Genomic DNA, 23,547 nt, shown 5'->3' with positions numbered 1-23,547 from the left:
TATATGGAAGAAACGCTTTTTTTTATTCGTAGATTCATATAACTAAAGAAACGAAGCCAAAAAAGGTAAATAGCTTTTAAGCGTCTCCCAGATATGTGCTTAGTGTCAATATACGACCCGTTCCTTTTCGGTAATTACGGCCTGGGTGTTCCTCTTGGCCCGCATCTGTTTAGGTATTGGATATTGCATCATCGCTTTCTTTTTTTTTGATTTATCATATTATAGAGTGTCACTCGCAGGATGTAAAACCCCACCACTAATGAAGAACCATCGAGAAGAAATCTAAAAAAGATCAATCAGATGAATCTACCAAAAAAAAAAAGATCGCTACATTGGCTCAGCTGAGAAGGCGCGAATACTATTCACGAAGTCTCCCAAATGTGACTCCCCTCAAGAAGACGTCTGCCCACAACCAATGTCAACCACTTGAATAAAATTAACTACATTTCATCGTCCAATAGGATGTGTTTTCGTAAGGGTGACCATAGTTCATTTGACAAGGCGGCGAGACTTACATTTGTCTTTGCCTCCTGGTCCCTAAGCAAATAAACTCTGCGAACGACTTTAACAAATCAAAATAAGGTTTCTTAGATTATCAAAGGAAGTGAATAAAGAAACTAGCATCTCTCTTAGGTGCATTGGAGCCTAAAAGGCGATCTTTTGCCACCAGAAGTGCACAATCTCACACGCATTGTAGAGGTGGGTAAGCTTCTGATCACTATAACAGCTTTTCAAACACAACCTGCATTCGACGCCCCATCCTCATTATCATGAAAGGGAATATAGGAGCCGTGATTGAATATATGGATGGCGAGGAGATCTTTTTGCACAAACCATTCTTGTTTGTATAATTCTTTCCAAAATTTTTGTCAGCCTTTCATCGCCTTCAATTCGGGGCAGATGACAAGGAAACTCCCCGGACAAAAGGGTGGAAGTTCTTCCTGTTTACTCCAGCTCAAAGAATGAGATGCCGTACCTTGTATTGCTTCAATCTCATGAGGTTTGGTATGTAATCTTCCTGGATGAGGCCCAGCAGACACCGTTCAGTCAGTGTACCCATAGAGCTGTTGCCGTCAGCGTACCTTTTCTTTTTTTTTAGTAGATAAGGGTTGATCTGTGCAAAAGTATACTGCAATCAAATGATGCGAGGACGTGATCACTGGTGGTTTTTCAATCTTGTAGTATAGGACATTGCTACGCCATGATATAGGGAAATATAGATGGTCAATTCTCCTGAATGACATGGCTTTGTTAGTGGGGAAGGAGGGTGTGGACTGATGGTAGCTTGCAAGGTCCTCTACCTCGAGTTTCTTACGCTTGTTGGATGCAAGAAGATATAATTAAAGGAGCAGAACTATTAAGATAACGCGCCTCATGAACCTAAAAGGAATAATACCAGGGAAACAAGTGACCCATAAGTACCTGCCCAGCAAACGCTTTCACTCTAGCAATAGTGACCAATCTCCTAGAACTTCCTAAAAAGTTCTCCTTTCCCGGGGGCTACGTCTATCAAAGTCCCCATCTAAACGGACAAAGACTGGACTCGAGAAAGAAACAACACAAGACATCTCCAAAACCCAAGAAGATCCAGTAATCAAAGAGTCCAACTCAGCTGCCACACAAGAGCCAGAGGCTGAACAAGCGATGGAAACATAAGTCATACTAGCAGCTCAAAGAGTGATACATCGAGGCTGGAAATGACCCCCTAAGAAGGGGCCAACCAAAAAAAGACTCAAATGGACATAACCAGTGACTATGATTTGTGATACAGTTGCTGACTACTCCGTTATGATCAGTATTATTAGTCGAAGTGCCGGGTATCAAAATCCCATTTTCGTGAGTACTTAATAAATATATTGATGTGAGATGCGATCAAATGCTTTGGTGAAATCTGCCATTAGTACTGCTTGGAAACGTAAACTAAAGTTTTGTCTAGTGAGCTGTGGCTGAGTTTGAGAGGTTGCAGGCAATGGGGGAATTGTAGACTGGCTTTTCCGGCATTCAGGTTTGTTTGCCTTTGATACTTTGGCGTGATTTATATCATCGTTTGTTTTCTGGGGACTCTGTGATGATGGCGTGTGTTCGAGAATGTGAGTTCCTGAAGTTGTATTCAAGGAGCCTCCTAAGGAGGGCATGTATGATTGAGTAGATGCTTGAGTTTCCCGATCTTGTTGAGTCTGAACCCAATGTCTCTGAAAGTTTTTTGTTCACCCTATCTTGATTTCTTGGCGACGAGCGTGGAGCATGATAAACCGATTGGTTTGTAAAGATTTTTTTTCTTTTGGTAGATTCATCTGATTAAAGGGGCAAAACTATATAAATAATATATATAAAAAACATTTAAACAGCTCCCAGCTACGTACCAAGTGAGAGCACCGGTCGTTGTAAGATAAGATCTTTTTAAGGGTCTAGGGATTTCACAGTATATTCAAAAACTGTACCTTATATTAACATCAAAATGCACTATGTACATATTATATACAACTAATTGATATATTTGTCTATCAGTTTCATTCATCGGTTGCGGCCATACCATGCAGGAAGCACTGTTTCCCGTCCGATCAACGTTAGTTAAGCTGCATAGGGCCACACTGAGTAGTGTAGTGGGAGACCATATGCGAAATTGTGGTGCTGCAATCTTTTTGTCGCTTGGTATCTCGAAAGTGCGGGGCAGTTGTGAGGTTGCCCCACTAATACGGAAATAAATGTTTGAGCCGCCACAGCTAAATCATGCTGAGCTTTAAAAAACACCCAGCAATCACACTAAAGGCTCTCAACTTTAGTTCAATTGCGGCAAATTGATATTCAACGGCGGTGGATTCTTACTTGACTTCATCTGAATGAAATGACAAGACAAGACGATGGGACAAAAGTGATCTGTGAAATTGGCAGTTTGAATGTCAAGCGGAGGTAGCCTTTGTCTGTCTAAAAGTGTGTTACTAGTCAGGAAAGAAGGACCAAAAAAATCGACATAATTTGTGATTTCGACATCTTTTGAGCCTGTGATGCACTTTTGTATGCTTTCACAGAAGTCTGGTTTGACCAAGGTCTTATCTTGGCCGTAAATCGCGGTCAAAAAACAGACAATACACGCGCTATACTTAAGGGTTCTCAACCACTTGTTCGCCTGATTTTCAGTTTATTTCGACGTATCCCAAATAATGTCGAGCATGAATGTCAATGAATTTTTTTATTTTGTTTCTAGCTCTGTTCCCTGGTCTATGTCGGGTCATTTTTTGGGTGAAAATTAGTCAAGACTTTTGTATTGGAAACCTGCGCTCAGCACGCCAACGGATCATGGCAGAAATTTTGGCTTGACTACTGGATTAGTGGAGGTATGGGTGCAAGTTTGTCTGTGTTTTAATTGGCCTGCCGGTACTTTGCAGTTTCATCAGATATCGTTTCAGAAGGAGCCTACCTACTTTTTTTTACATGGGCACGATAATCGCATGGCTAGAGGAAAAATTAGAAAAGGGATATTTCTAAGGGATTCGTTGAAAAAAGATATATTAGAAATTATTCTAAGGGAATCTGCCTAGATTGGGCTTTATATCAGGAGGGAACATTTGAAAAGACATAATTGAGTGGAAGTATTTGAAGGGGGTGTTGTTTGCAAGGTATACGAGAAAGCGATATACTCAAAAGCGGCGTGCCGATGTGGGACTCTCTGCATGGAACGAGACCATAATCCGGAGTCATACAAAGAAGAAGACCCACGAGCAAAGAATCCTTACTTTTGTCAAGCCAGCGTTTCACTCGCTCCAGAAAACAAAGTCAATTCACTTCCAATGGTGTTTTAGTTTTTTGGTGCGGCCTGCGCGGCATGTTTGGGCCCAGTGGCCCGCGTCAGGCTTGTCGCAGTTGCGGCAACTGGAAGATGAGATCAACAAAAAAGGCAGTCACAATGAACAGGGGCATAAAATACGTGGCCGTATTTGGCGAGAATACGATCACAATTACAATTCACGCTACATGAAATGGAAAATGCAGCTTTTATTGGCTGGCTAACATATCTCCAGCCACCTCGGCCGCAGGAGCCTATTTCAGCCAGGGGGTATTCTGATGCTCGCCGGGCGGCCTGCCCCGAGCACTGGGGGGAGCCACGCGGCCAAACGGGAATAGTCAAAAATTGAGCCAAAAACGCAAACAGCCAAAATTGAAAAAAAAGCCAGAAATCAAAAAAAAAAGCCCAAAGTTGACGAAAGCCAGAACACAAGCCAGAAAGCAAGCAAAGAAATAACAGCAGTCGGATGGATGTGTGCTATTGCTAAAGATTTATCGGGAAAAAATACCAAAAGGGAAATACCCTTTCCATCGTGTTCATACATACGGGCAGTGTTCGCGCTGCGCTTGACTTGATGCGCTAAAAATAAGTCGTGTAAAGAGCCAGTGGACCAAGACCCAGACTTCTTTGTCCGAACCAAGCACGCCAAGCTCAACCTGGAAGTCAGCTCAACACAGACTTCCGAAACACTGAACCGCGCCATCGACACACAGCGCGTTTCCCAAGCCAATCAAAAATAAACCACAGACTCGCATTTCCTCCTTCTTCTTACATGGGTCGCCATGAGCACGCTTATCCCGTCTGCCAGCGCATGCCACGCAGTGCAGATGCCGCCAATTGAGAAAGATGACCGGTTGAATTTGAGTGTGCGGACTGGCTCGGCCTCGACACTTTATCACTCGTTTGTCTTCACATACGGCGGACTCACTATTGGGCTTGAGCTCGACGATAAGATTTCCATCCGCGACATCGAGACCACCTTTGCGTCTAAGGTCACCACCAACAAACTGAAACGGCTAGAGAAATACCTCTCGGGCGAGATCTTTTACTTGGACCTCATTTCCAAAGCATGGGCCCGTGTAAGCATTCCCGAGAACGCACCCAAACCGAAGCCCCGGCTCTTCCACGAGTTGGCCACGGGAAAAAACTGCCTCTATCTCTTCGGTGGGTTGACACTTGCAGAAAACACGGGTGACGACGAAAAATGCGAGCTTGTGCCTTGCAACGACTTCTGGGAGTTCAACTTGCTAAAGAAGTCGTGGGTCTTGCTTCACGACGGGCTGAACTGGCAGGCAGATCCACGTGTGCCCTCCCCGCGTTTTTCTCACAAAATGACCACCATCAGCCATCTCTCTTTTGCCAACAGAAAAGACCATTCGGGTCTCATGATTGCCGGCGGTCATGACCAGAACTCGAATGCTTTGTACGACAACTGCGTGTTTGACTTAGTTGACAGAACCTACGTGAATGCTGGTCCGCCTCTCTCGTTCCCGCCCGTGGTAGTCAATGGCAAACCTGTCTCGTACTTCAAAACGACAAACCTGGAGACAAGCATCTCCATAAACTATCTAACCAGCGTCATCGTGAACTTCAAAGAAGACGTCGAATATTCACGCAGAGATCACGGGCTGACCATGGCTGCGGAGAAAATCGCGCGGGTGAGAGAGGAGGCTCTTTTCTTTTACGTCCCGACGCTTACTTCAAACATGGACGAGGTTTTAAGCCCGCTCCTTACAGCAAAAATAGGAAAATCCGTCAAACAGCCAAAGCTCGCACCCCTACATCGTAAGCAAAATCTCCGCTCCAAGAGCGCTACAGACAGCTTGCTCCGGAGAACTGTGCCATACAATCTTCGCTATCCGACAGGCGGAGTTTTTGGGCAGAACATTGTGATCATAGGATTCTTGCCCAATGACTACGACATCTCCATTTTCATCTACAACAAGCCAACCGGGAAATGGTCCCGTCTTAACGTCTTTTGCCACCATGACTATGGGTCTCATAGGTTTTGGGGTGGTTTTGTATGGACGTCTCACCACAAGGTGGTCCTATTGGGAAATTACGTCACATCGCGGACGACCAGCAGTGTGAGATATTTTTCATCCTTGATCACAGTAAGTCTTCCAGTAACGAACTTGTTAGCGTCGATGGAGATGCTGAGCCATAACAAATTGCTCATGAATGCCAATAAAAACGACACGGAAACAAGCTCGGTCAGTGATGTCGACACGACAACTTCGGACGAGATATCTTCATCATCTTTGCTGCAGATAAGCGAGACAGACGATCTCTCGGAACACCCACTTCACGGTCAGCAGTCTGATCATTCCAATAAGAACGAGAGTCAAAGGAGCCCTCCGCAAAACGCTGCTACATTCAATGATTATGTTCACTACGCGGCTCCAAAGGTGAAGTTCACAAAAGTTCGCTCTGTTTTCCCTCCAGCCGCAATCACTCTAGGAAGAAACGCGTTGGATCGGTATGGAAACAGTATATCTGATTTTGAACTCATTTCGCTCAATGGTGACCGTATTCCTGTCTGCATGTCCATTTTGATGGCACGTTGGGGCAAATTCTTCATCGACTTGCTTGCGAAAGCGTATGTGAAAGCGGTCGATCAGTTCGAACACAATGAAATTGAGGTTGAGTCCCATAATATGACTCGCTCGTCAAAAAGCAGCGGCAGCAGTTCAGGTTCTCGCGGGAAAATGACCCGGTTTTCGTCAAACGATTCTCTGAATTCTTGTTCAAGTGAAAGCAAAGATAACATAGTCCTGCTTGTTGGCTCACCAAAATCAGCCCAGAAGGAAGTACCTCAATTTAGACTACCCTTTCAGGAAAAGCATTCTTCACAGACGAGCTTTTCGAAAGATATTGGCTCGATTGATCCCCACAATCAGTCACCTGATCGCCGCAACTCTTTGGGCTCGAACCTCTCAGATACATCAATCTTAAACTTTCATCTCAGGGAGATTCCTGCCCAGTTACCTTTGCCACAAGAGCCTATTCCAGATGTACCTGCAACTCCAATATCATATCGTTCGAGCTCTAGGAAGAATTCAACAGATGTTTTGTCACCACGAGCATCTTTACTTCACACTTTGAGCGTTCTTCGTAATCTTCCCGCTAGATCCCCGAGAGGCTCACCACACCAGTCGCCCCGTGGTTCAGTTTCCGCACGGAACGCGTCGATGGAAGACTTACTGCTTCTGTTCAGTGAAAACCGAAAAAGGTTAGACCTTAACTGTACCGAAAAGCTTGGAGTTGCGGCTAGTCTCATGACAACATCTTCTTCACAATCATCTAGAGCTATGTCAATGGACTTTGGTAAAGTCTCAAAGACAACGAACAACTCATTAGATGACATATCGAAGGATATGCCAACAAGTGAGCATCAAAGTGGGTCTAGAGAGCACGATGAACAATACCAAAGCCTCTTAGATTTTCCTGAATCGGATTGGAACTCCTACACAATGGAGCCTTCTCTCATTCCCAGAAAACTATATGTTCCTTTTAGTACCAATTCGCTTAAGGCTTTTGCTGAATACTTGTACACCGGTCAAGTGGGAAATAGATGGCTTTTCCGTCCATGTGCATTAGATTGCTTGTGGATGTCGAGATTTTACAAGGTTCAGCTTCTTTACGACTTGCTTTGTGAAGTTTTATATGGAATTATTGGACGTAAAGAGGTCACAGTTATTCGAGAGGGCAAGAAATATCGCAAGAAGTTCGACGAATTGTTTGAGAAGACTAGATCGCCAATGAAATCCACATTCAAATTTCCACTCGATGAGTATGAGGGGTTTTTGGACACTGTCGATGATGGTTACATGGACATTGCCCTACTCAGAAAGTCTTCAAATGTGAACAAATCATCCACTTCGTCACGTTCCGGGAAAAGAGGCAGCTCTTTCTCACTCTCTAGGGTACAAGAGCTTTCTTCAAAATCTACATTCACTGAATCTAAAGAAGTCATCGAACCAAGAGATATTCTGCCTGTTGAAAAGGACGGCAGTGTGAATAGCGTGGCCACAGATGAAAGCACAAGTGCCAGCGACGAGGATGCCGCCCCATTGCACTTTCTTGATCATGGTAAGAAGAACAGTCTTCCAAGCATCCCCTTTAAGTCATTTCCAGACAAAAATGTTAGTGATTCTGTTAACGCGTCCAGTTGTTTTACCGAAAAAGAGAGAGATGATGAAAATGAAAACTTAACTGGCATCACTTTAGAAAACCTCGTCTCCATAGATGCACCTGAACCTAGCGACTATGTCATTGATCTTATCCACGAAGTTGCATCCATTTGTTCAGACGTGAAATTAATGTTGCGCTCGATGAACGCCCGACAAATGAGTCTAGCTCTTGCACAGACTAAAAAAGACTATATTGCTCTTGAAAAGAGGGTGCAGGAGGAGACAAGCAACGAAGACTCTACAAGGCGCGAAGATCGCTACTTCGACCATGATGCACAGGATACTTCTAATGAAGAAGGGTCCAAGCAATCTTTAGTGAGCAAAAACCCATCAGTGGGATCGGTGAATACTCTTGAGTCTTTCCTATCAAGTCCGAAACAAAATGATGAACTTCCTATCGTGGAGACTGAGATAAAACGACCCGTCAATTCAAGTGCCATCTCAAACCTTAGATTGACACCGGTGAAGGAACATCTATTTAGCGTTGATCTGAATCGAAAGTTCGACAAGCAAATCGCCCATTTGATTCGTCAAGACGAAAAAATAAAATCAAAAGCTGCAAAGGAAGAAAGGTCAAGACGGCAAACATTGGAACGTGACGAAAAAAAGCGGTCTGACGTTGCTCCACTGGTGAGACCTTCCTTATCGCATGCGGAATCCGTCAGCGAAAAAGAAATCAACACAGGGCGCAAATTTATCATTGATGGGATGAGAACACAGACTTATAATCACGCAGACTCCGAAAAAGCTTCAGTCCCGGAAAACTCGCGTCACAAGTTTTTTGGGCGTTTAGGCCGAATGACCAAGCACGGCAAGAATGAAGAAAATCATAAGACGCAAGAATCGCCCCAATTGTTGCGCACAGAGTCGCTGACAAGTATGGTGTCGGGTGGTAGTAAAAAGTCATCCCACAGTAAGCTATCTGCACATTCGGTTGGTGGCCTTCTTGGGTTGCGAAAAAAATGATGCAAAGGCGCGACCTGTTGCGTATAAGATACACTTCCCACAAGTACAAAATAAGCGCTCTCCACCTTTTATGAATTGCGGATGCCGGAGGTTGAATCGACAGGATTCTTTGATATTCAAAACTGTCATGTGCTTTGATATTCTAGTCTGAACGGGATTCCGTGCAGAAGCAACTACAGCAAAGATGGAGTGACAATATGTGCAGGCCCGACATCATTATGCATTGGCCCGTGCACAGTCTGAAAAAGCATAGCAAGCGTGGGCACTACTCGAGCTATAAATTATTCACAATCTCCGGTGAATGAAGATAAGAGGCCTTAACTCATTGAGAAAGAACTAAAGGAATGCCTGGATTGCAAGACAACACAAAGACATACACATTGAATGACGGACACGAGATCCCAGCTGTGGGGCTCGGAACATGGAGAGCTACATCCGAAGACAACATTGCCGATGTCGTTGAAAGTGCCTTGAGAAACGGCTACAGACACATCGACACTGCAGCAATCTATGGCAACGAGGAAGATGTCGGAAAAGGCATCAAGGCCTCTGGTGTCCCAAGAGAGGAGATCTTTGTGACCACCAAGTTGTGGAACTCAGACCACAAGAACGTCAGAAAGGCGTTTGAAGAGTCCTTGAGGAAGTTGCAATTGGACTACGTCGATTTATACTTGATTCACTGGCCTCTTGACGGCGACTTTGATGACGAGAGCGCTAACATCAGTGATTGTTTCTCTACTTACATAGAGTTGCAAAAGTTGAAGCAGGAAGGCAAGGCCAAGTCGATTGGTGTTTCCAACTTCTCGAAAGGGAAGATCGAAAGTCTCTTGGCGCACCCAGAGGTCACGATCAAGCCCGCCGTCAACCAGATCGAGGCCCACCCATTGTTGCCACAATATGAATTGTACGACTACTTGAAAAAGAACGACATCTACATCGAGGCCTATTCTCCATTGGGCTCCGCTGACAGTCCGCTTTTCAAAGAGAAAAATATCTTGAGGATTGCCCAGAAGAATGACGTTGAGCCGGCTCAAGTCTTGATTTCTTGGGCTATTCAAAGAGATACCGTGGTGTTGCCAAAATCTGTCAAGGCTTCACGTCTAGTATCCAACATCAAGACGTTTGAGTTGAGCGACGAGGATTTTGCAGTTTTGAACGAATTATCGGAGGTTGAAGGTGTTGTGAGAACCAACAATCCATTGCCAGCTCTCTTTAAAGATTAGGAGAAGTTACATAGATGCGGGGTTGAGATTGCACATAGTAAGTTGTCATAAATTACTATCTAGTAAAAACTTCTCACTTGAAAAACAGACTTGAAAAACAGAGACACGGAGTTGTCTGATGATTCCGACAGTTTCGAAAGTGATTTGGGCCCGACTAGGGTGAGAGGTGCGCAGGTTCTGGAATTCTTTGCCGAGAAAGTCGAGCAGAATCATCCGTGCTTGAGTGGTTGAAAAGTATATTCTGAATGTCGAATTACATCGGTGAAATTGTACAAGCAACGAGTTGAATCAAAATGAATGTAAGAACTTTGAGAAGTCATTGGAAACAATCAACGATCTGTTCATAATAATTTGTATTGTCGAATTATCATATATGGAGTATGGCCGATTGGGTCAGCCAACTCTGGGATGTTTTTATCCTACGGAGGACATGGTGCACCTTTCTCAATAATTGCGAATTGACGCAAAAGAGTCATACACAATATATGGCAGAAGTTGTCACCTGGGCAAGATTCAAGCAAGTAAGATTGTTCAAAAAATCAAGCCAAGACCAAAATTCCTAGATTTCCACACGGAGCTTCTCAAGATGCCGCCATCGAGCCACGCTCGAGCACCAAAGCTCAGATTACTGTAGAATACTGGTACCGAAATCAGGCCCCCAGGTTCTGCCGGCAGCCCGACTTTTATAGATCCATTATCCAGGCTTCAGAAACACGTGACCCAAGATTGGCCGGGTGCCCCCCAAGCCGTCCAGATAGAGACTAGTGGCCATATTCCACTATACATAGCGCATGGTAGAGTTTGTGCATCAGTGCCCATGATGGCTTCTCGGCGAAATTGTACTATGATAACTACCGAGGTTTCTCTCCTTCCATATGTCGCTTGTACTGGGCGAAAGCGAGAGATCTATAAGCAGACTATACAGATTGTCAGAGATGGCCACCAAAAAGGTCTCTTATCAGCCATTTTCCCGTATATATGGGAAACACCCATACTACGGACGTAAACCCGTGGACTTCTCATCTTCATGTCCTAAACCCATGGTCCTCCTATCTCCAGTGGGGCCGCAGACACCCAATCCATGTGCAGACAGCAACATCATTTTGCATCTCCACAACTTTGGAGCCGCGCAACTGGGGTGTCGCTCCGGGATATAAAACCATGGCCTGGTCGCCATGTCTCGCACAGGGCGTCCCCTATTTCTGGTTTTCTTCCTCCGCAGAATCCACAAAGATCACACTCACTATGTCTGGTTTGCAAGAAAACACCAAAATCTACACCTTGAATGATGGCAACAAGATCCCAGCCGTGGGCCTTGGAACATGGAGGGCCACCTCCGAGGACAACATTGCCGATGTTGTGGCCAGTGCCATCAAAAACGGCTACAGACACATCGACACTGCCGCAATCTATGGCAACGAGGAAGATGTCGGAAAAGGAATCAAGGCGTCGGGTGTCCCAAGAGAGGAGATTTTTGTGACCACCAAGTTGTGGAACTCAGACCACAAGAACGTCAGAAAGGCGTTTGAGGAGTCCTTGAGGAAGTTGCAATTGGACTACGTCGACTTGTACTTGATTCACTGGCCCATTGACGGCAGCTTTGGTGACAAGAACGCCAAGATCAGCGACTCCGTCGAGACATATTTGGAGTTGCAGAAGTTGAAGCAGGAAGGCAAGGCCAAGTCGATTGGTGTTTCCAACTTCTCGAAGGGGAAGATCGAAAGTCTCTTGGCGCACCCAGAGGTCACGATCAAGCCCGCCGTCAACCAGATCGAGGCCCACCCATTGTTGCCACAATATGAATTGTACGACTACTTGAAAAAGAACGACATCTACATCGAGGCCTATTCTCCATTGGGCTCCGCCGACAGCCCCTTGTTGAAGGAGAAGAACATTGTGAAGATCGCCGAAAAGAACAACGTGGAGCCAGCCCAAGTCTTGATTTCCTGGGCCATCCAAAGAGGCACCGTCGTGTTGCCAAAGTCTGTCAAAGCCGCGCGTCTTTTGTCCAACAAGAAAACCTTCCAGTTGAGCGACGAGGACTTTGAAGTCTTGAACCAATTGGCTGCCGTTGAAGGCGTGCAAAGACTCATCGACCCATTGCCCGTTCTCTTTGAGGATTAAGCTTGCTGTGGGATATGGACGTGGCTAATCATTTACCTAGTTTTCGAGTATAGAAAAAAGCGTGGAGTCACTACAATTGCCCAGTGTAGGATGTATCAATGGCCTTTGGAGCTGGACCAACCAATGCGTGTTTGCGATTGCTGCTTCGTGCCCGGGGCCCTCGCATTCTTCGCTGCTTATACTGGAAGCCGTCGTGCCATCACGTGATCGGACATTGGGCTCCCCTTGTTGGAATAGATGATCCAATCACCAGTATGGTGGTGACGTACTTTTAGGTGAAGCCAGAGCAGTGGTCAGCTATATGAAACATGAAAAGTTTTTCATGTCCCCTCCTTTCCCTCATTGAAGAGGAACTCCTCTTCATAGATCTACATCATGTACCTAAATGCCGCGGTCCTTACCATAGCACTGTTCGTTCACATGTTTTCACCACCCCTAGATGCTATATCCAGTTGAGCCCGGTATACGCATACCACCGACTATGGACATCTCACCCAAAATGCATAGTATAAATCACCGATCGAATTTGAATCTCACAAAATACGAATTCCTCAGTTACGAATGTCTCAGAGTACGAATTCTCAGGGTACGAATCTCTCAGAATACGAATCTCTCAGATTATGAATCGCGCCCACTATGAGCATCTCACCCAATATGCATAGTATAAATCACCCATCACTGAAAATGAATGTCAATAGCATTCAGCACCCCGCGGGGGATCTCTATGCAGCACGACGCATGGCAGGGTGGGGGTCCAAGTAGTGGGGGGAGTAGCAATAAAATCTCAAGAGCTCAGCATAAAATTAGGCCTTTTTCCCTTTTCAAAAAAGTCTTTTCAGGCCACTTTCACTCCAGGGATAGTAGCGCCCGTTTTTCTCAGTACAAGCAGGCGGCGATCGAATTTGTTCCCCGGAATTTGCAGCCATGTCGCTCCACACCAGCATGAAAACCTACAGGTTGAGCAATGGCGAGTCGATTCCGGCTATTGCGCTAGGCACTTATTTGGCCAATGAGGGCGAATGTGCAAAATCCGTCCAAACAGCTTTACAAAAGGGCTACAGACACATCGACACAGCCGCATATTACGACAACGAGCAAGAAGTGGGCCAAGGAATCAGAGACTCTGGCGTGCCCAGGGAAGAGATCTTTGTTACTACCAAAATCTGGAATGACGAGCACAAAGACGTGCCCGGCGCATTCCAGCGTCTGTTGAACAAGTTGGGCTTGCAGTACCTTGACTTATACTTGATACACTGGCCCATTTCCATTGATCCTCAGACGCAAAACCGTATCCTGACTGGGATTATGTCGACACGTACAAGGAGATGCAAAAGTTGGTCCTCGCAGGGAAGGTAAGACTGCTTGGACTATCGAACTTTTACATGACCAAAATCCAACGTCTTATGTCCGATCCAGGGGTAACGATTAGGCCTGTGGTGAACCAGATCGAAGCACACCCTTTGTTGCCCCAGCCCGAATTGACGAAGTGGCTCCAAGAACAGCATATAGTGGTGGAGGCATATCGGCCTTTGGGCTCCGCAGAGAGCGTCTTGATCACAAATTAAATAATTACGGAAATTGCCAAGGAAAACGGCGTGGACGCAGGGCAGGTCTTGATATCGTGGGGCGTACAAAGAGGAACTGTGGTCTTGCCCAAATCGGTGAAAGAAAATAGGCTCGTCTCGAACTTGAAGATATTCAGATTGAGCGATGAGGATTTCCATGCAGTGGATTCTCTTTCCGACAAGTACGGCGTCCAGCGGACAGTGGAAAGCCACGTCTTTGATGACTGAAACATTCACATATGGACCGTTTATATGGACCGTTTATATGAACCGTTTATATGAACCGTTTATATGATCCGTTTATATGATCCGTTTATATGGACCATTTATATGATCCGTTTATATGAACCGTTTATATGATCCGTTTATATGATCCGTTTATATGATCCGTTTATATGGACCGTTTATATGGACCGTTTATATGATCTGCAGACTACCGGTTGCAAGCTGTCGTAGGCTCTGCGGAAGCGCAATATCACGGAATTTCGCAAAGACTCGTGGAGTTTTTCCGCCGCCAGCATGAGCGCGTGCCAAGCAAAAACTCATCGTCTGCCCCCACATCGTGCTAGTTGGCGAGCGTCTCTATGCACAAGGCCGAGCGCTTGTGGAATCATTTCCCAAAGCGGCGGCCAAGCGCACCCAGTATAAGATCAACGTGTCCACGACCAATGACCGTTATCATGAGATCCCAAACGGAGAACAGGACGACATACTCATAGAAACAGAATGGAAGCACCTTTGAAAACCACTCTTGACGACAAGCTCGTGAAGTTTGCCCACGAAAACCTCAACCACGTACCGCAATCACACGAGTACGATAAAATGATCTCGTCCGTGCCGTACAATTGCTTTGACAAGGAGCTCTGGATGCGCCGCAATTTGGCCCACGAAATGGCACTTGATTACGGGAATATCCGAATGGCCGATCACGAGTTCAGCTTCGAGAAACACCAGGCGGCACGCGTGGAGCATCTCGGCAAAATCTTCGGCAACATCCAACCCGACTTTTTCATCGAGCCACCGTTCTTTGTGGACTACGGGTTCAACGTGAAGATCGGCAAGCGCTTCTATGGGAATTTCAATATCACCTTCTTGGACTGTACTCTCATCGTCATTGGCGACAACGTCATGGTCGGTCCCAACTGCTGTTTTACCACCGCCACGCATCCGACAGATCCAACTCAGAGATTGGCCGGGGTCGAATATGCCAAGCCGATTTATATAGGAAACAATGTCTGGGTAGGTGCTGGAGTGAATGTGATGCCAGGTGTCACGATTGGAGACGGCGCTGTCATTGGGGCTGGCGCTGTCGTGACGAGAGACGTGCCTGCAAATACGGTCGTCGTAGGTGTTCCAGCAAAAGTAGTGAAGCATATGACTCCTTCCGAGGCCAAGCAAGACATGGGAGGGGAAGATTAGGTCAGATATGTGGCAGCAGTTGCAATCGGTGGGTCTGTCCGGCGACGAGGGAATATGTCTCAGATGTGCTAAATATAGAAACGATTAATCAAAAGAGCTAAAGTCAAAGAAGAATGGTTTAAGCTATGGATACCTTCACAGTAGGATTTTGGGCGGTGGATCTTGGCCGGAGATCATATCACACGCGGCCGTGCTTCACTGAATGCAGTGGCAACAATGGGATTTGTCCTGATTGAAATCGAGTCAACAAGTGGTCTAAACACAAGTCGTTGGCGTGGTGCAAACAGTATATTGGGCTAGTTGTGTATTGGGCTGTTCGTCTATATCAGTCTGCGTGGGAGTCTATGATTGGAGTGTCTAAGATGAACTAGAATATACACCGCATATTTCGCCAATCAAAAAGAATCGAGAATTTAAGCCATCATTTGTATGTTCAGCTTATTTCTCTTATACCCTTGATAAGTCGGAAGCTGCTCTGGCCCATAAGCCTCACTGCTGATCAGTATGTACAAAGGTAAGAGGCTTTCTATATTCTTGACCTAATATTTGAAGCACAATAACTCACGGGTATATATGGAAATGCAGGCATTAATGATATCCTTGTAATGAACACATGGAGTTCGCGTCGTTCGAGGTGATCTGCTACGAAATGTCTCCATTATTCGCCCGAATCTGCCTTTGTCAAAACCAGAGTGTGATTTGAAAAAAGCTTCTGGCCGGCGATGACGAATCTTGATATATCCTACTATCAGGGTGGCTGATATTATGGCTTATTAGACTGGGCTTCGCAGCCAGCCAGCCGCAGGCTTTGGCCAAAGCAATAAAATACTAAAGGAGAAACCGATCAAAAGACGAAAACAGACTAAGAACGAGCTCTGTCAATAGACGTACTTTTTCAAGTCCGACTGAAGTGTTTGGGCGTGTGCAAAAATGAGTGCAGAAAGAAAAGCTGATTAGAGGCAACTCTGTAGCTGTGGGGAAGACGGATGCAGAATGCTGAGGAAGAGCTCGCAAGACCCGAACCGAACCCATCGGTTTTTCTCGCCACCTCTATTTTATTTCAGAATTTGAGAAAATCGGGCAGAATTTCAGGGAAATTCAAACTTATTTGTTGCGAAGGGCACATCTTGTTGACGCGTGCATCTTAAAAAGTCGAGCCTCTTTCATTGATCCGACTGATCCTATAGATAATGTCCACAACCGTGTTTGTTTCTGGAGCCACTGGTTTTGTTGGACAGCATCTTGTTCAGCTACTCATTGCCAAGAAATATCATGTGGTGGGCACAGTGGAAACAATTGAACAGGGGAACCACCTCCAGAGATTGTTCAACTCGAAGAATTTCACGTATGAAATTGTTAAGGCCACTGGCGTACCCAATCCTTTTGCCAATGCTTTCAAACGGCATCCTGAAATCACAGTCTTCATACAAACGCAGCAGCCCCGGACGCATGAAGAGCCCAGTGTGAAAACTGATATGCTAAATGTGCTTCATGCCATCAAAGACTATGCCCCCCAGATTGAGCACGTGGTGGTCACTTCCACCGCAGCCTCTTTTATCGACACAGGTAGTTTATATGATTCAGCATGCACCATATGTGAAGGCCCATGGAGCCCCGTCACGTGTGATCATGCCGAGAATCTGCAGACATTGGGCTGTTTAGGATTCACAGAGAAAACTGCCTGGGATTTTTATGACAATACGAGCCCGACTTATACCTTGAGCGTCATCAGCCCGGCTCACGTATTTGGGCCACAGGCGTTTGATGTGGGGTTCGAAGAGAAGCTCAATTCCGTCGAGATCATCAGTGATATATTGAGCATGACCCCCGAGTCAGAGGTCCCGCTGATTAGTGGCCAGTTTATAGATGCAAGGGATCTTGCACGAGCATACTTGGTAATCTTGGAGAGGAGGTTTTCGCATAAGCGTTTTTTGTTGAGCTCCGAAAGCTTCAGTGGCCAGGCAATACTTGATATTTTGAGACAGAATTTCTACTCGTTGCGGAATGAACTACCCGAAGGCACGCCTGGCGAAGGCAAGAGTGAGAGCCAGGCAGGAAATTCTACGATAAGGGAGATATTGGGAGATCTGATCATTGATTTGCATACGTCGGTGGTAGATTCCGTGAATCAGATTATGAGAGCACACAAGAAAGAGTACTGTCCTCCGGGGATGTTTCTTCAAAAAGGGCACCGGGTCTTCCGTGCACCTACGACATTTGAGTAAAGCGATAGTGGTCATCACTATGAAATGTACTTGAAACTACTGGGGCGTGTTGGTGCTTGGAAGGTCTGCTAGCGTACAACATATACGTCACAGATGTGTTTCTGACTTTTGGATTTTGGAGAAACGAAGGGAAAGGCATTTTGGTATGTATTAAGAATAGCTTGAATATTGGGATCCCATTGTTACTGCGCAAGTGAATATATTGTTTTTGAGGCTGTTGAAGGCTCAGGTTGAACTATGCAAACAAACAAACGAGTTTTTGCGACTTCACGGTGACAGGACAAGCCATTACAGTTCGTGAGAGAGACGATCCAATAAAGCACATGGTCTCCGTCAAACAGGCTAGGCTTCTTGCATGAAGGCTTCAGGAAGTTTGAAGCCCATCGTCTATCCGGTCTGGGCAGGGATCGGTTTCGAATTTGCACTCTTTTGATTGTCAAGAAAATAAGAAGACAGACTTTATTTGCGGAAATAGATTGAAACAGTAAAGTAGACTTGGGCCTGTGACTGATCGAGGCGGATCCCAATGAGTCTGGATGGTTTTCCAAGTGTACGGACTATTGAAGCATGGAAAGTCGATAGAAAGTCGACTTGCTTTGTATTCCGAGCTCAATGGATTCGAATCATTTGAGACACCGATTTCAAAAGATTACGGCTAGAGGGCTGGCCAGATTGATAAAGATAGAGTTGATGTAATTCCAGGACGGCTTTAAATGGGTGTTGGAGAGGAGAAATGTGTTCGATGATAGATCTATATTGATGTTGAGTACAATTCCATTTATGGACGAGATCAAAAACATACAGCAGAGAGCCATGAAGAGCCGGAAATTTGGAATAGCCAGGAAACGAAACGGCGCCCTGTATACCACCATACCAATCAAGACAACGATAAGACCAGTACCAATGAAATGCTTATACATGGAATAATACATGGAGAAGTACATGGCATACCAATACATGGGATAATACATGAAATATCAAGTTAATACCAATACAAATACCAATGGCCCAGAAATTTTACCCCAATATTATAACAACGAGTGCCAATGAAATATCAATGAAGTATTAATGCATAGCCAGAACCAATATCATACAAATATCAGTATCAGATCCAATACGAAGACCCATAGCAAACCAATATCAATATAAATACCAATATAAATACCAATACCAATACCAATACCAATATAAATACCAATACAACACCAGTAAATACCAATACCAATACCAATACCAATACCAATATAAATACCAATACAACACCAGTAAATACCAATACCAATACCAATACCAATACCAATATAAATACCAATATAAATACCAACACCAACACCAGTAAATACCAATACCAATACCAATACCAATACCAATACCAATATCAATACCAATACCAATACCAATATAAATACCAATACAACACCAGTAAATACCAATACCAATACCAATACCAATATAAATACCAATATAAATACCAACACCAACACCAACACCAACACCAATACAACACCAACACCAATACAACACCAATACAACACCAACACCAACACCAATAAAAACCAACACCAATGCCATACAAAATCAGTACCATAAACAATAAGAATACCAATACCAATGAACGACCAATATTAATCGCACACCAATACTAATCGAACACCATAACCATACCAAGCCCAAATCAACACCAATACAACACCAATACAATACCTTACCACACCAACAGCACCAATACCATGCCACACAATCACAAACCCTGATCACCTCCCTCCATCCACACCATACAAAGACTAGCTGATGCTTTCTCATTCGCACAGCGGAGTGGCTGCGAACCAGCACCCACATCCCAAACCAGACCCACATCCCAAACCAGACCCACATCCCAAACCAAACCCACATCCCAACCAAAGACCCATTTCCCAACCCGTCCTCTTCCGAATACTCATCTCCCCATCCGTCCTCTTCGAAATACCCCACGTCAAATCAAGCCCCAGCAAAGCACCCGCGGCACACCCGTGCACCAGGCCTCACCCAGAGCGCCCCGCGAGCGAACAGCGAACTTCACTTGTACTCCTCCAGAACCTCCCACCCGCCCGTTTCCACCCGCCCAACAACACCGTATGAGCTGGCTGGACCCCGAAAACAACGACTACATTATCCCGGACGAGCCCGCGCCGGAGCCCGCGGCCCCGGCGGGCGCCCGCGGCCGCGGCGCTCATAACCATAGCCCCGGCACGGAAACTGCCGCCCCCGGTTTCCCCTGGACGCCCGCCGTGGACCTCCTGGCGGCGTTCACGCCGTTCTTTGCGCCAAAAACGGGCCCGGCAGCGCCGCGTGTCAGCGAGCGGCGCTTTGCCGGCGGCGACACGCTCGACGAGCCCATTCTCGAGACCTTGAAGCGCGACATGCTGCAAATCGGGCGGCGCGTGGCGGCCGTCGTGTGGCCCGCGCAGCTCCAGACGCGGCTCGCGGCCGTGGCGGCGGCGGGCGGGCCTGTAGCGGCGGCGGCGGCGGCGGAAGCGCCGGGTCACGTGACCCACGAGGCGCCGGGCGGTCTTCTGCCCCTTGACTGGGACTTGTGGGGCCCGCTTGTGTTCCTGTTGGCGTACGCGGTGACGATGGGCGCGGCGCTGCCGGCGGCGCAGACGAACATGGTGTTTTCCGGCACGTTTCTGTTGATGTGGATGTTCTACTTGGTGGTGGGCTTCAACGTGCAGCTCTTGGGCGGCACGGTGTCGTTCTTGGCGGCCATCAGCGCCGCGGGGTACCTGATGTTCCCGCTCGTGGCGGGTGCGCTCGTCAGCACGGCGGCGGTGCCGTGGCGCATGGCCCGCCTCGTGGTGATGGCGTTCTGCGCGGTCTGGAGCATATATGCGGCCAGCGTGTGCCTCCGCTGCCTGGGCGTGCTTCCGGGCAGGCTTTTCTTGGCCATCTACCCGGTGACGCTCATGTACGCGGTGTTGGCGTGGCTCGTGGTGATCACGTGAGCCGCCGGGGGCGTGGTGCTGTGCTTCGAAGGAGAAGGTGACTTGCCATCAAGCGGATGGCCAGGGATGCGTGGTTGGGATGTGTGATTGGGGAGTGCCCAGTGACGGGGGAGTGCTGAGTGACGCCTGGCTACTGGGTGGTTTGCGATGAATGACGCCTGCTGCTGGTGCCAGGGGAAGGCTGCGAATACTCCAGATACCGCATTGGTGGCCAAAAGGCTTTGGCTGCTGCAAGGGGGCCCCAGCGGCCCGGAGTGTCCTTTGACATGCGTCGTCGGCTTTCCCACACCGCTGCCACAACATTGAAACTGTGCTCGGTCACTTGAACCCGTCTGTTGTTGGATGTTGTAGAAGGCATCTTCCAGTGTCTCCAAAACACCCTGCACCTGAAAAAAAAACATTCCTTGCCCGCACAGCAAAATCAGCTGGTCAAAAGTCGATAGAGCAGAGCTCTGCTGGATTGCGTCGGAAAGGCGCTGGCACACCACTGGTGGGTACATCCCATTCTGCACGGCACTATGAATTCTTGCACCGGCCTTGTCTTTCCTCCTCGATGAAACAAGAATGCAGATCAGCAAGGTGTAAAGGCCAGTGCCGTATATCCAGCCGGCAACAATACCCAGCAACGCTCTCAAGTGCAGTTGCGAGGCCGCGGGAGCCACAAGTTGAAGCGCAGAATTGAGAACAAAACCTCGGTTCATCATTTTATCGTTCCAGAAGATTGAAAGCTAGTCTTCTGCCACACACCAGTAGAGTGCTGGTTGGACTTGACCAAATGACTCTTGTCTGGAAGTTTGTTTCATCGGCGTGCTCATCTATCCAAATAAAGGCTACCACGTTCTCATTAGACGCTTTTGTGGAAATTGTTTCTTTGTTCATATCAGAGTCATACCCCGAAAAGAGCTATCTCAAATCTTCATGCTACATCCCTGAGACTCTTTTTCATATGTATGAGAGGGGTTTCTACGTGTTTTGAATTGTTGGCGCTGCTACGCCTATAGAATGTTGTGTCATTTCCGTCACACGAACTCACAAAACAGGTAAACGAATTCGCTAGCTTGATGTCGAGCTTCATAAATCGTCATTCAGAACTTTTCCTCCTTCGTATGCCTCCTTAATCACATTAGTCCCAGAATTGGGCACATGGCTTCAAAGGTCGTCTGCTTGATTTTCGCATGATAAATATATAACAAAGCTGTTGCCACTTATCACACCACATGACATTTTTTTTTAGATTTGTTCCTCTAAAAAAAGGTAAATATCTTTGTATAGTGTGTCATCTTTATGCAAGGCAGTGCTGATCTTCTCTGTGTTCTTAAAATTGACAGATGTATCATCGCGAACGATAGTACTGTTTATTAAACAGAGAATACAATATGTCAAGGGACATGAAAACAAAAGAGGCAATATGCTATCCTGACTTATTCATGACAAGCCAAACAGTCAGACAAGCACCAGGCAGTCGCACAAAGATACCCTCAAAACCTGTTGTAGAGAAATAGAAACTAGCTACAGCTCTCTAATTTCATGTCCATCAATTCTTTCAGCTTCTTTGTTCACGTTTGTTCTTTTGTAGAAACTAATGACGCCATTTGCAGGTGTAAGAAAATACGAAGTTGCGATCACAGCAAGAGACAATTTTATTTCTTGTTATTCACCTGTTGTGAGGAGCAAACCAAAGTCATGACATATAAAAATTGTTTAACAGCTCCAAGGTACGTGCCTAATGTCGAAACTTGGCCCATCCCCATCCGTTGATTATGGCCTGGATTGGGTAGTATATCGTTTTTTTAAAAGAAACATCATACTATATTTTTTCTTTTTTTTTTCTATAGTGTGGCACTGGATAATACCAGACAATCTATCCTCTTGCAACCATGATTCTAGTGGCCATAGTAAAAACAGTGGGAATCAAAAAACAAAGAGCATCTATATGCGACATATCTGCATACGCAATATATCGAACCATGGTCGCAAAATTCTGTTTAAAATTGCTGTGGCCAAGCCGTTAGCGCGAGAGCACGACGGCAGAGTGAGGGTTCGATTCCCTCAGCACTAAACATTTAATGATGATTAAAACGGATGTGAACAATCTCTGAGTGGGGCCAACGGCTTCGCGTAGATTAAAAAACCTGCCTTCCTACTGATACGAATGTTCTTTTTTTCTGGAAAACATACCAGTATTTTTGTCGAAACGTTTTGTTCGTTTGTTGCCCAAGTATATATCTAAACTAACTGGTTTTGAACTATATTTTATATAAATAGACATAAAGAGAGAAAAAAAAAAACAGAGTGCTAATGAAGTTGTGGACGTTCTTAAATAGCCCCAACATGTGTTCATCCGCAAAGCTCGACTTCGTCGGCAAGACAAGATATTCGGTAGCAAGTCGAATTCAACATAATGCAAATACTCAAATGAACATATTTTTTTTTACAAGAGAGCTTTCCATCCTGGTGTTTGATAGATACAACCGAGAAATATCGATGCAATCCTCGGACAGTTCTACGAGTCACGAGCTGAAGCAAAATATAGTTTTCATGAGGATCATGTGAAATCTGAAGCGGCATATCGATTGAAATTGAAAAAAACAAAACAGAACCGAGGATTCAATGTGGCTTGCAAAATACATTAATTCACTATTGAGTTTATTATGTGGTTAATACTATTGATCGTGAAAAAGTTTGAGCTGGATTCCACTACTATTTATATCCGTTAATGTGGTATTCCCACGTATGCGATTTTTGGGTTCAAATTGAGCAAGTCGTCTCAATATCCAAATTGGCATATTGAGGGATCACAATGTCCACAGTGCCTTTATTTTTCATAGCGAAACCCAAATTTATTGAAGGCTCCATATCATCGAACATTCAAGAAGTGAGAAGGGATGGAGTGGGTGCGCCATATTTCCTGCCCAGGGTATTTTGAAATTCGCTTGGGCGAACTGAAAGTGAACGAAGTCATTACCACAATCGCAAATACCGAAGTAAGTAATGGTGTGCAATAATGCTCGCAAGGTTATGATATTGCAGAATGGAAGATTGTTAATTATTGATATTGTTATGTAGA

General features: G+C 45.7%; 11 protein-coding genes across 11 annotated transcripts; 8 read left to right on the top strand and 3 right to left on the bottom strand.

The window, feature by feature from the left end:
• Nucleotides 1-1,019: 1,019 nt before the first annotated feature.
• Nucleotides 1,020-1,359, bottom strand: METBIDRAFT_163160 (uncharacterized protein). Its single transcript, XM_018854635.1, has one exon. It carries the CDS (start codon nucleotides 1,242-1,244, stop codon nucleotides 1,074-1,076), a length of 171 nt encoding a protein of 56 aa, XP_018713103.1. The 5' UTR covers nucleotides 1,245-1,359; the 3' UTR covers nucleotides 1,020-1,073.
• A 3,207-nt stretch (nucleotides 1,360-4,566) lies between these two features.
• On the top strand, nucleotides 4,567-8,943 carry MDS3 (Mds3p; the record flags this gene model as incomplete). Its single annotated transcript, XM_018858797.1, has 4 exons — nucleotides 4,567-6,995; nucleotides 7,092-7,687; nucleotides 7,754-8,292; nucleotides 8,383-8,943. 4 exons carry the CDS (start codon nucleotides 4,567-4,569, stop codon nucleotides 8,941-8,943), a joined length of 4,125 nt encoding a protein of 1,374 aa, XP_018713102.1.
• Nucleotides 8,944-9,287: 344 nt separating this feature from the next.
• On the top strand, nucleotides 9,288-10,166 carry METBIDRAFT_11420 (aldo/keto reductase; the record flags this gene model as incomplete). The annotated part of the gene is made up of 1 exon (XM_018853980.1): nucleotides 9,288-10,166. One exon carries the CDS (start codon nucleotides 9,288-9,290, stop codon nucleotides 10,164-10,166), a length of 879 nt encoding a protein of 292 aa, XP_018713101.1.
• A 1,245-nt stretch (nucleotides 10,167-11,411) lies between these two features.
• Nucleotides 11,412-12,290, top strand: METBIDRAFT_39944 (aldo/keto reductase; the record flags this gene model as incomplete). Its single annotated transcript, XM_018857209.1, has 1 exon — nucleotides 11,412-12,290. The coding sequence occupies one exon, from the start codon at nucleotides 11,412-11,414 to the stop codon at nucleotides 12,288-12,290; it is 879 nt and encodes a 292-aa protein (XP_018713100.1).
• A 924-nt stretch (nucleotides 12,291-13,214) lies between these two features.
• Nucleotides 13,215-13,719, top strand: METBIDRAFT_11418 (aldo/keto reductase; the record flags this gene model as incomplete). The annotated part of the gene is made up of 2 exons (XM_018853979.1): nucleotides 13,215-13,642; nucleotides 13,707-13,719. 2 exons carry the CDS (start codon nucleotides 13,215-13,217, stop codon nucleotides 13,717-13,719), a joined length of 441 nt encoding a protein of 146 aa, XP_018713099.1.
• Nucleotides 13,720-14,581: 862 nt separating this feature from the next.
• On the top strand, nucleotides 14,582-15,274 carry METBIDRAFT_39178 (acetyltransferase; the record flags this gene model as incomplete). The annotated part of the gene is made up of 1 exon (XM_018857106.1): nucleotides 14,582-15,274. The coding sequence occupies one exon, from the start codon at nucleotides 14,582-14,584 to the stop codon at nucleotides 15,272-15,274; it is 693 nt and encodes a 230-aa protein (XP_018713098.1).
• Nucleotides 15,275-16,464: 1,190 nt separating this feature from the next.
• On the top strand, nucleotides 16,465-17,499 carry METBIDRAFT_77968 (NAD(P)-binding protein; the record flags this gene model as incomplete). Its single annotated transcript, XM_018858796.1, has 1 exon — nucleotides 16,465-17,499. One exon carries the CDS (start codon nucleotides 16,465-16,467, stop codon nucleotides 17,497-17,499), a length of 1,035 nt encoding a protein of 344 aa, XP_018713097.1.
• A 536-nt stretch (nucleotides 17,500-18,035) lies between these two features.
• On the bottom strand, nucleotides 18,036-18,540 carry METBIDRAFT_162823 (uncharacterized protein). Its single transcript, XM_018854633.1, has one exon. It carries the CDS (start codon nucleotides 18,468-18,470, stop codon nucleotides 18,141-18,143), a length of 330 nt encoding a protein of 109 aa, XP_018713096.1. The 5' UTR covers nucleotides 18,471-18,540; the 3' UTR covers nucleotides 18,036-18,140.
• Nucleotides 18,541-18,933: 393 nt separating this feature from the next.
• Nucleotides 18,934-19,588, bottom strand: METBIDRAFT_31477 (uncharacterized protein). Its single transcript, XM_018855859.1, has one exon. The coding sequence runs from the start codon at nucleotides 19,390-19,392 to the stop codon at nucleotides 19,078-19,080; it is 315 nt and encodes a 104-aa protein (XP_018713095.1). The 5' UTR covers nucleotides 19,393-19,588; the 3' UTR covers nucleotides 18,934-19,077.
• Nucleotides 19,589-19,613: 25 nt separating this feature from the next.
• Nucleotides 19,614-20,480, top strand: METBIDRAFT_39895 (uncharacterized protein; the record flags this gene model as incomplete). Its single annotated transcript, XM_018857196.1, has 1 exon — nucleotides 19,614-20,480. One exon carries the CDS (start codon nucleotides 19,614-19,616, stop codon nucleotides 20,478-20,480), a length of 867 nt encoding a protein of 288 aa, XP_018713094.1.
• A 2,327-nt stretch (nucleotides 20,481-22,807) lies between these two features.
• On the top strand, nucleotides 22,808-23,097 carry METBIDRAFT_31474 (uncharacterized protein). Its single transcript, XM_018855858.1, has one exon. It carries the CDS (start codon nucleotides 22,812-22,814, stop codon nucleotides 23,031-23,033), a length of 222 nt encoding a protein of 73 aa, XP_018713093.1. The 5' UTR covers nucleotides 22,808-22,811; the 3' UTR covers nucleotides 23,034-23,097.
• The last annotated feature ends 450 nt before the right edge of the window (nucleotides 23,098-23,547 follow it).

This window comes from Metschnikowia bicuspidata, assembly GCF_001664035.1.
Source record: "Metschnikowia bicuspidata var. bicuspidata NRRL YB-4993 chromosome Unknown METBIscaffold_2, whole genome shotgun sequence".
Lineage (NCBI taxonomy): Eukaryota > Fungi > Ascomycota > Pichiomycetes > Serinales > Metschnikowiaceae > Metschnikowia > Metschnikowia bicuspidata.
The sequence above is the reverse complement of the archived record's forward strand: the minus strand, read 5'-3'. Positions and strand labels throughout refer to the sequence as shown.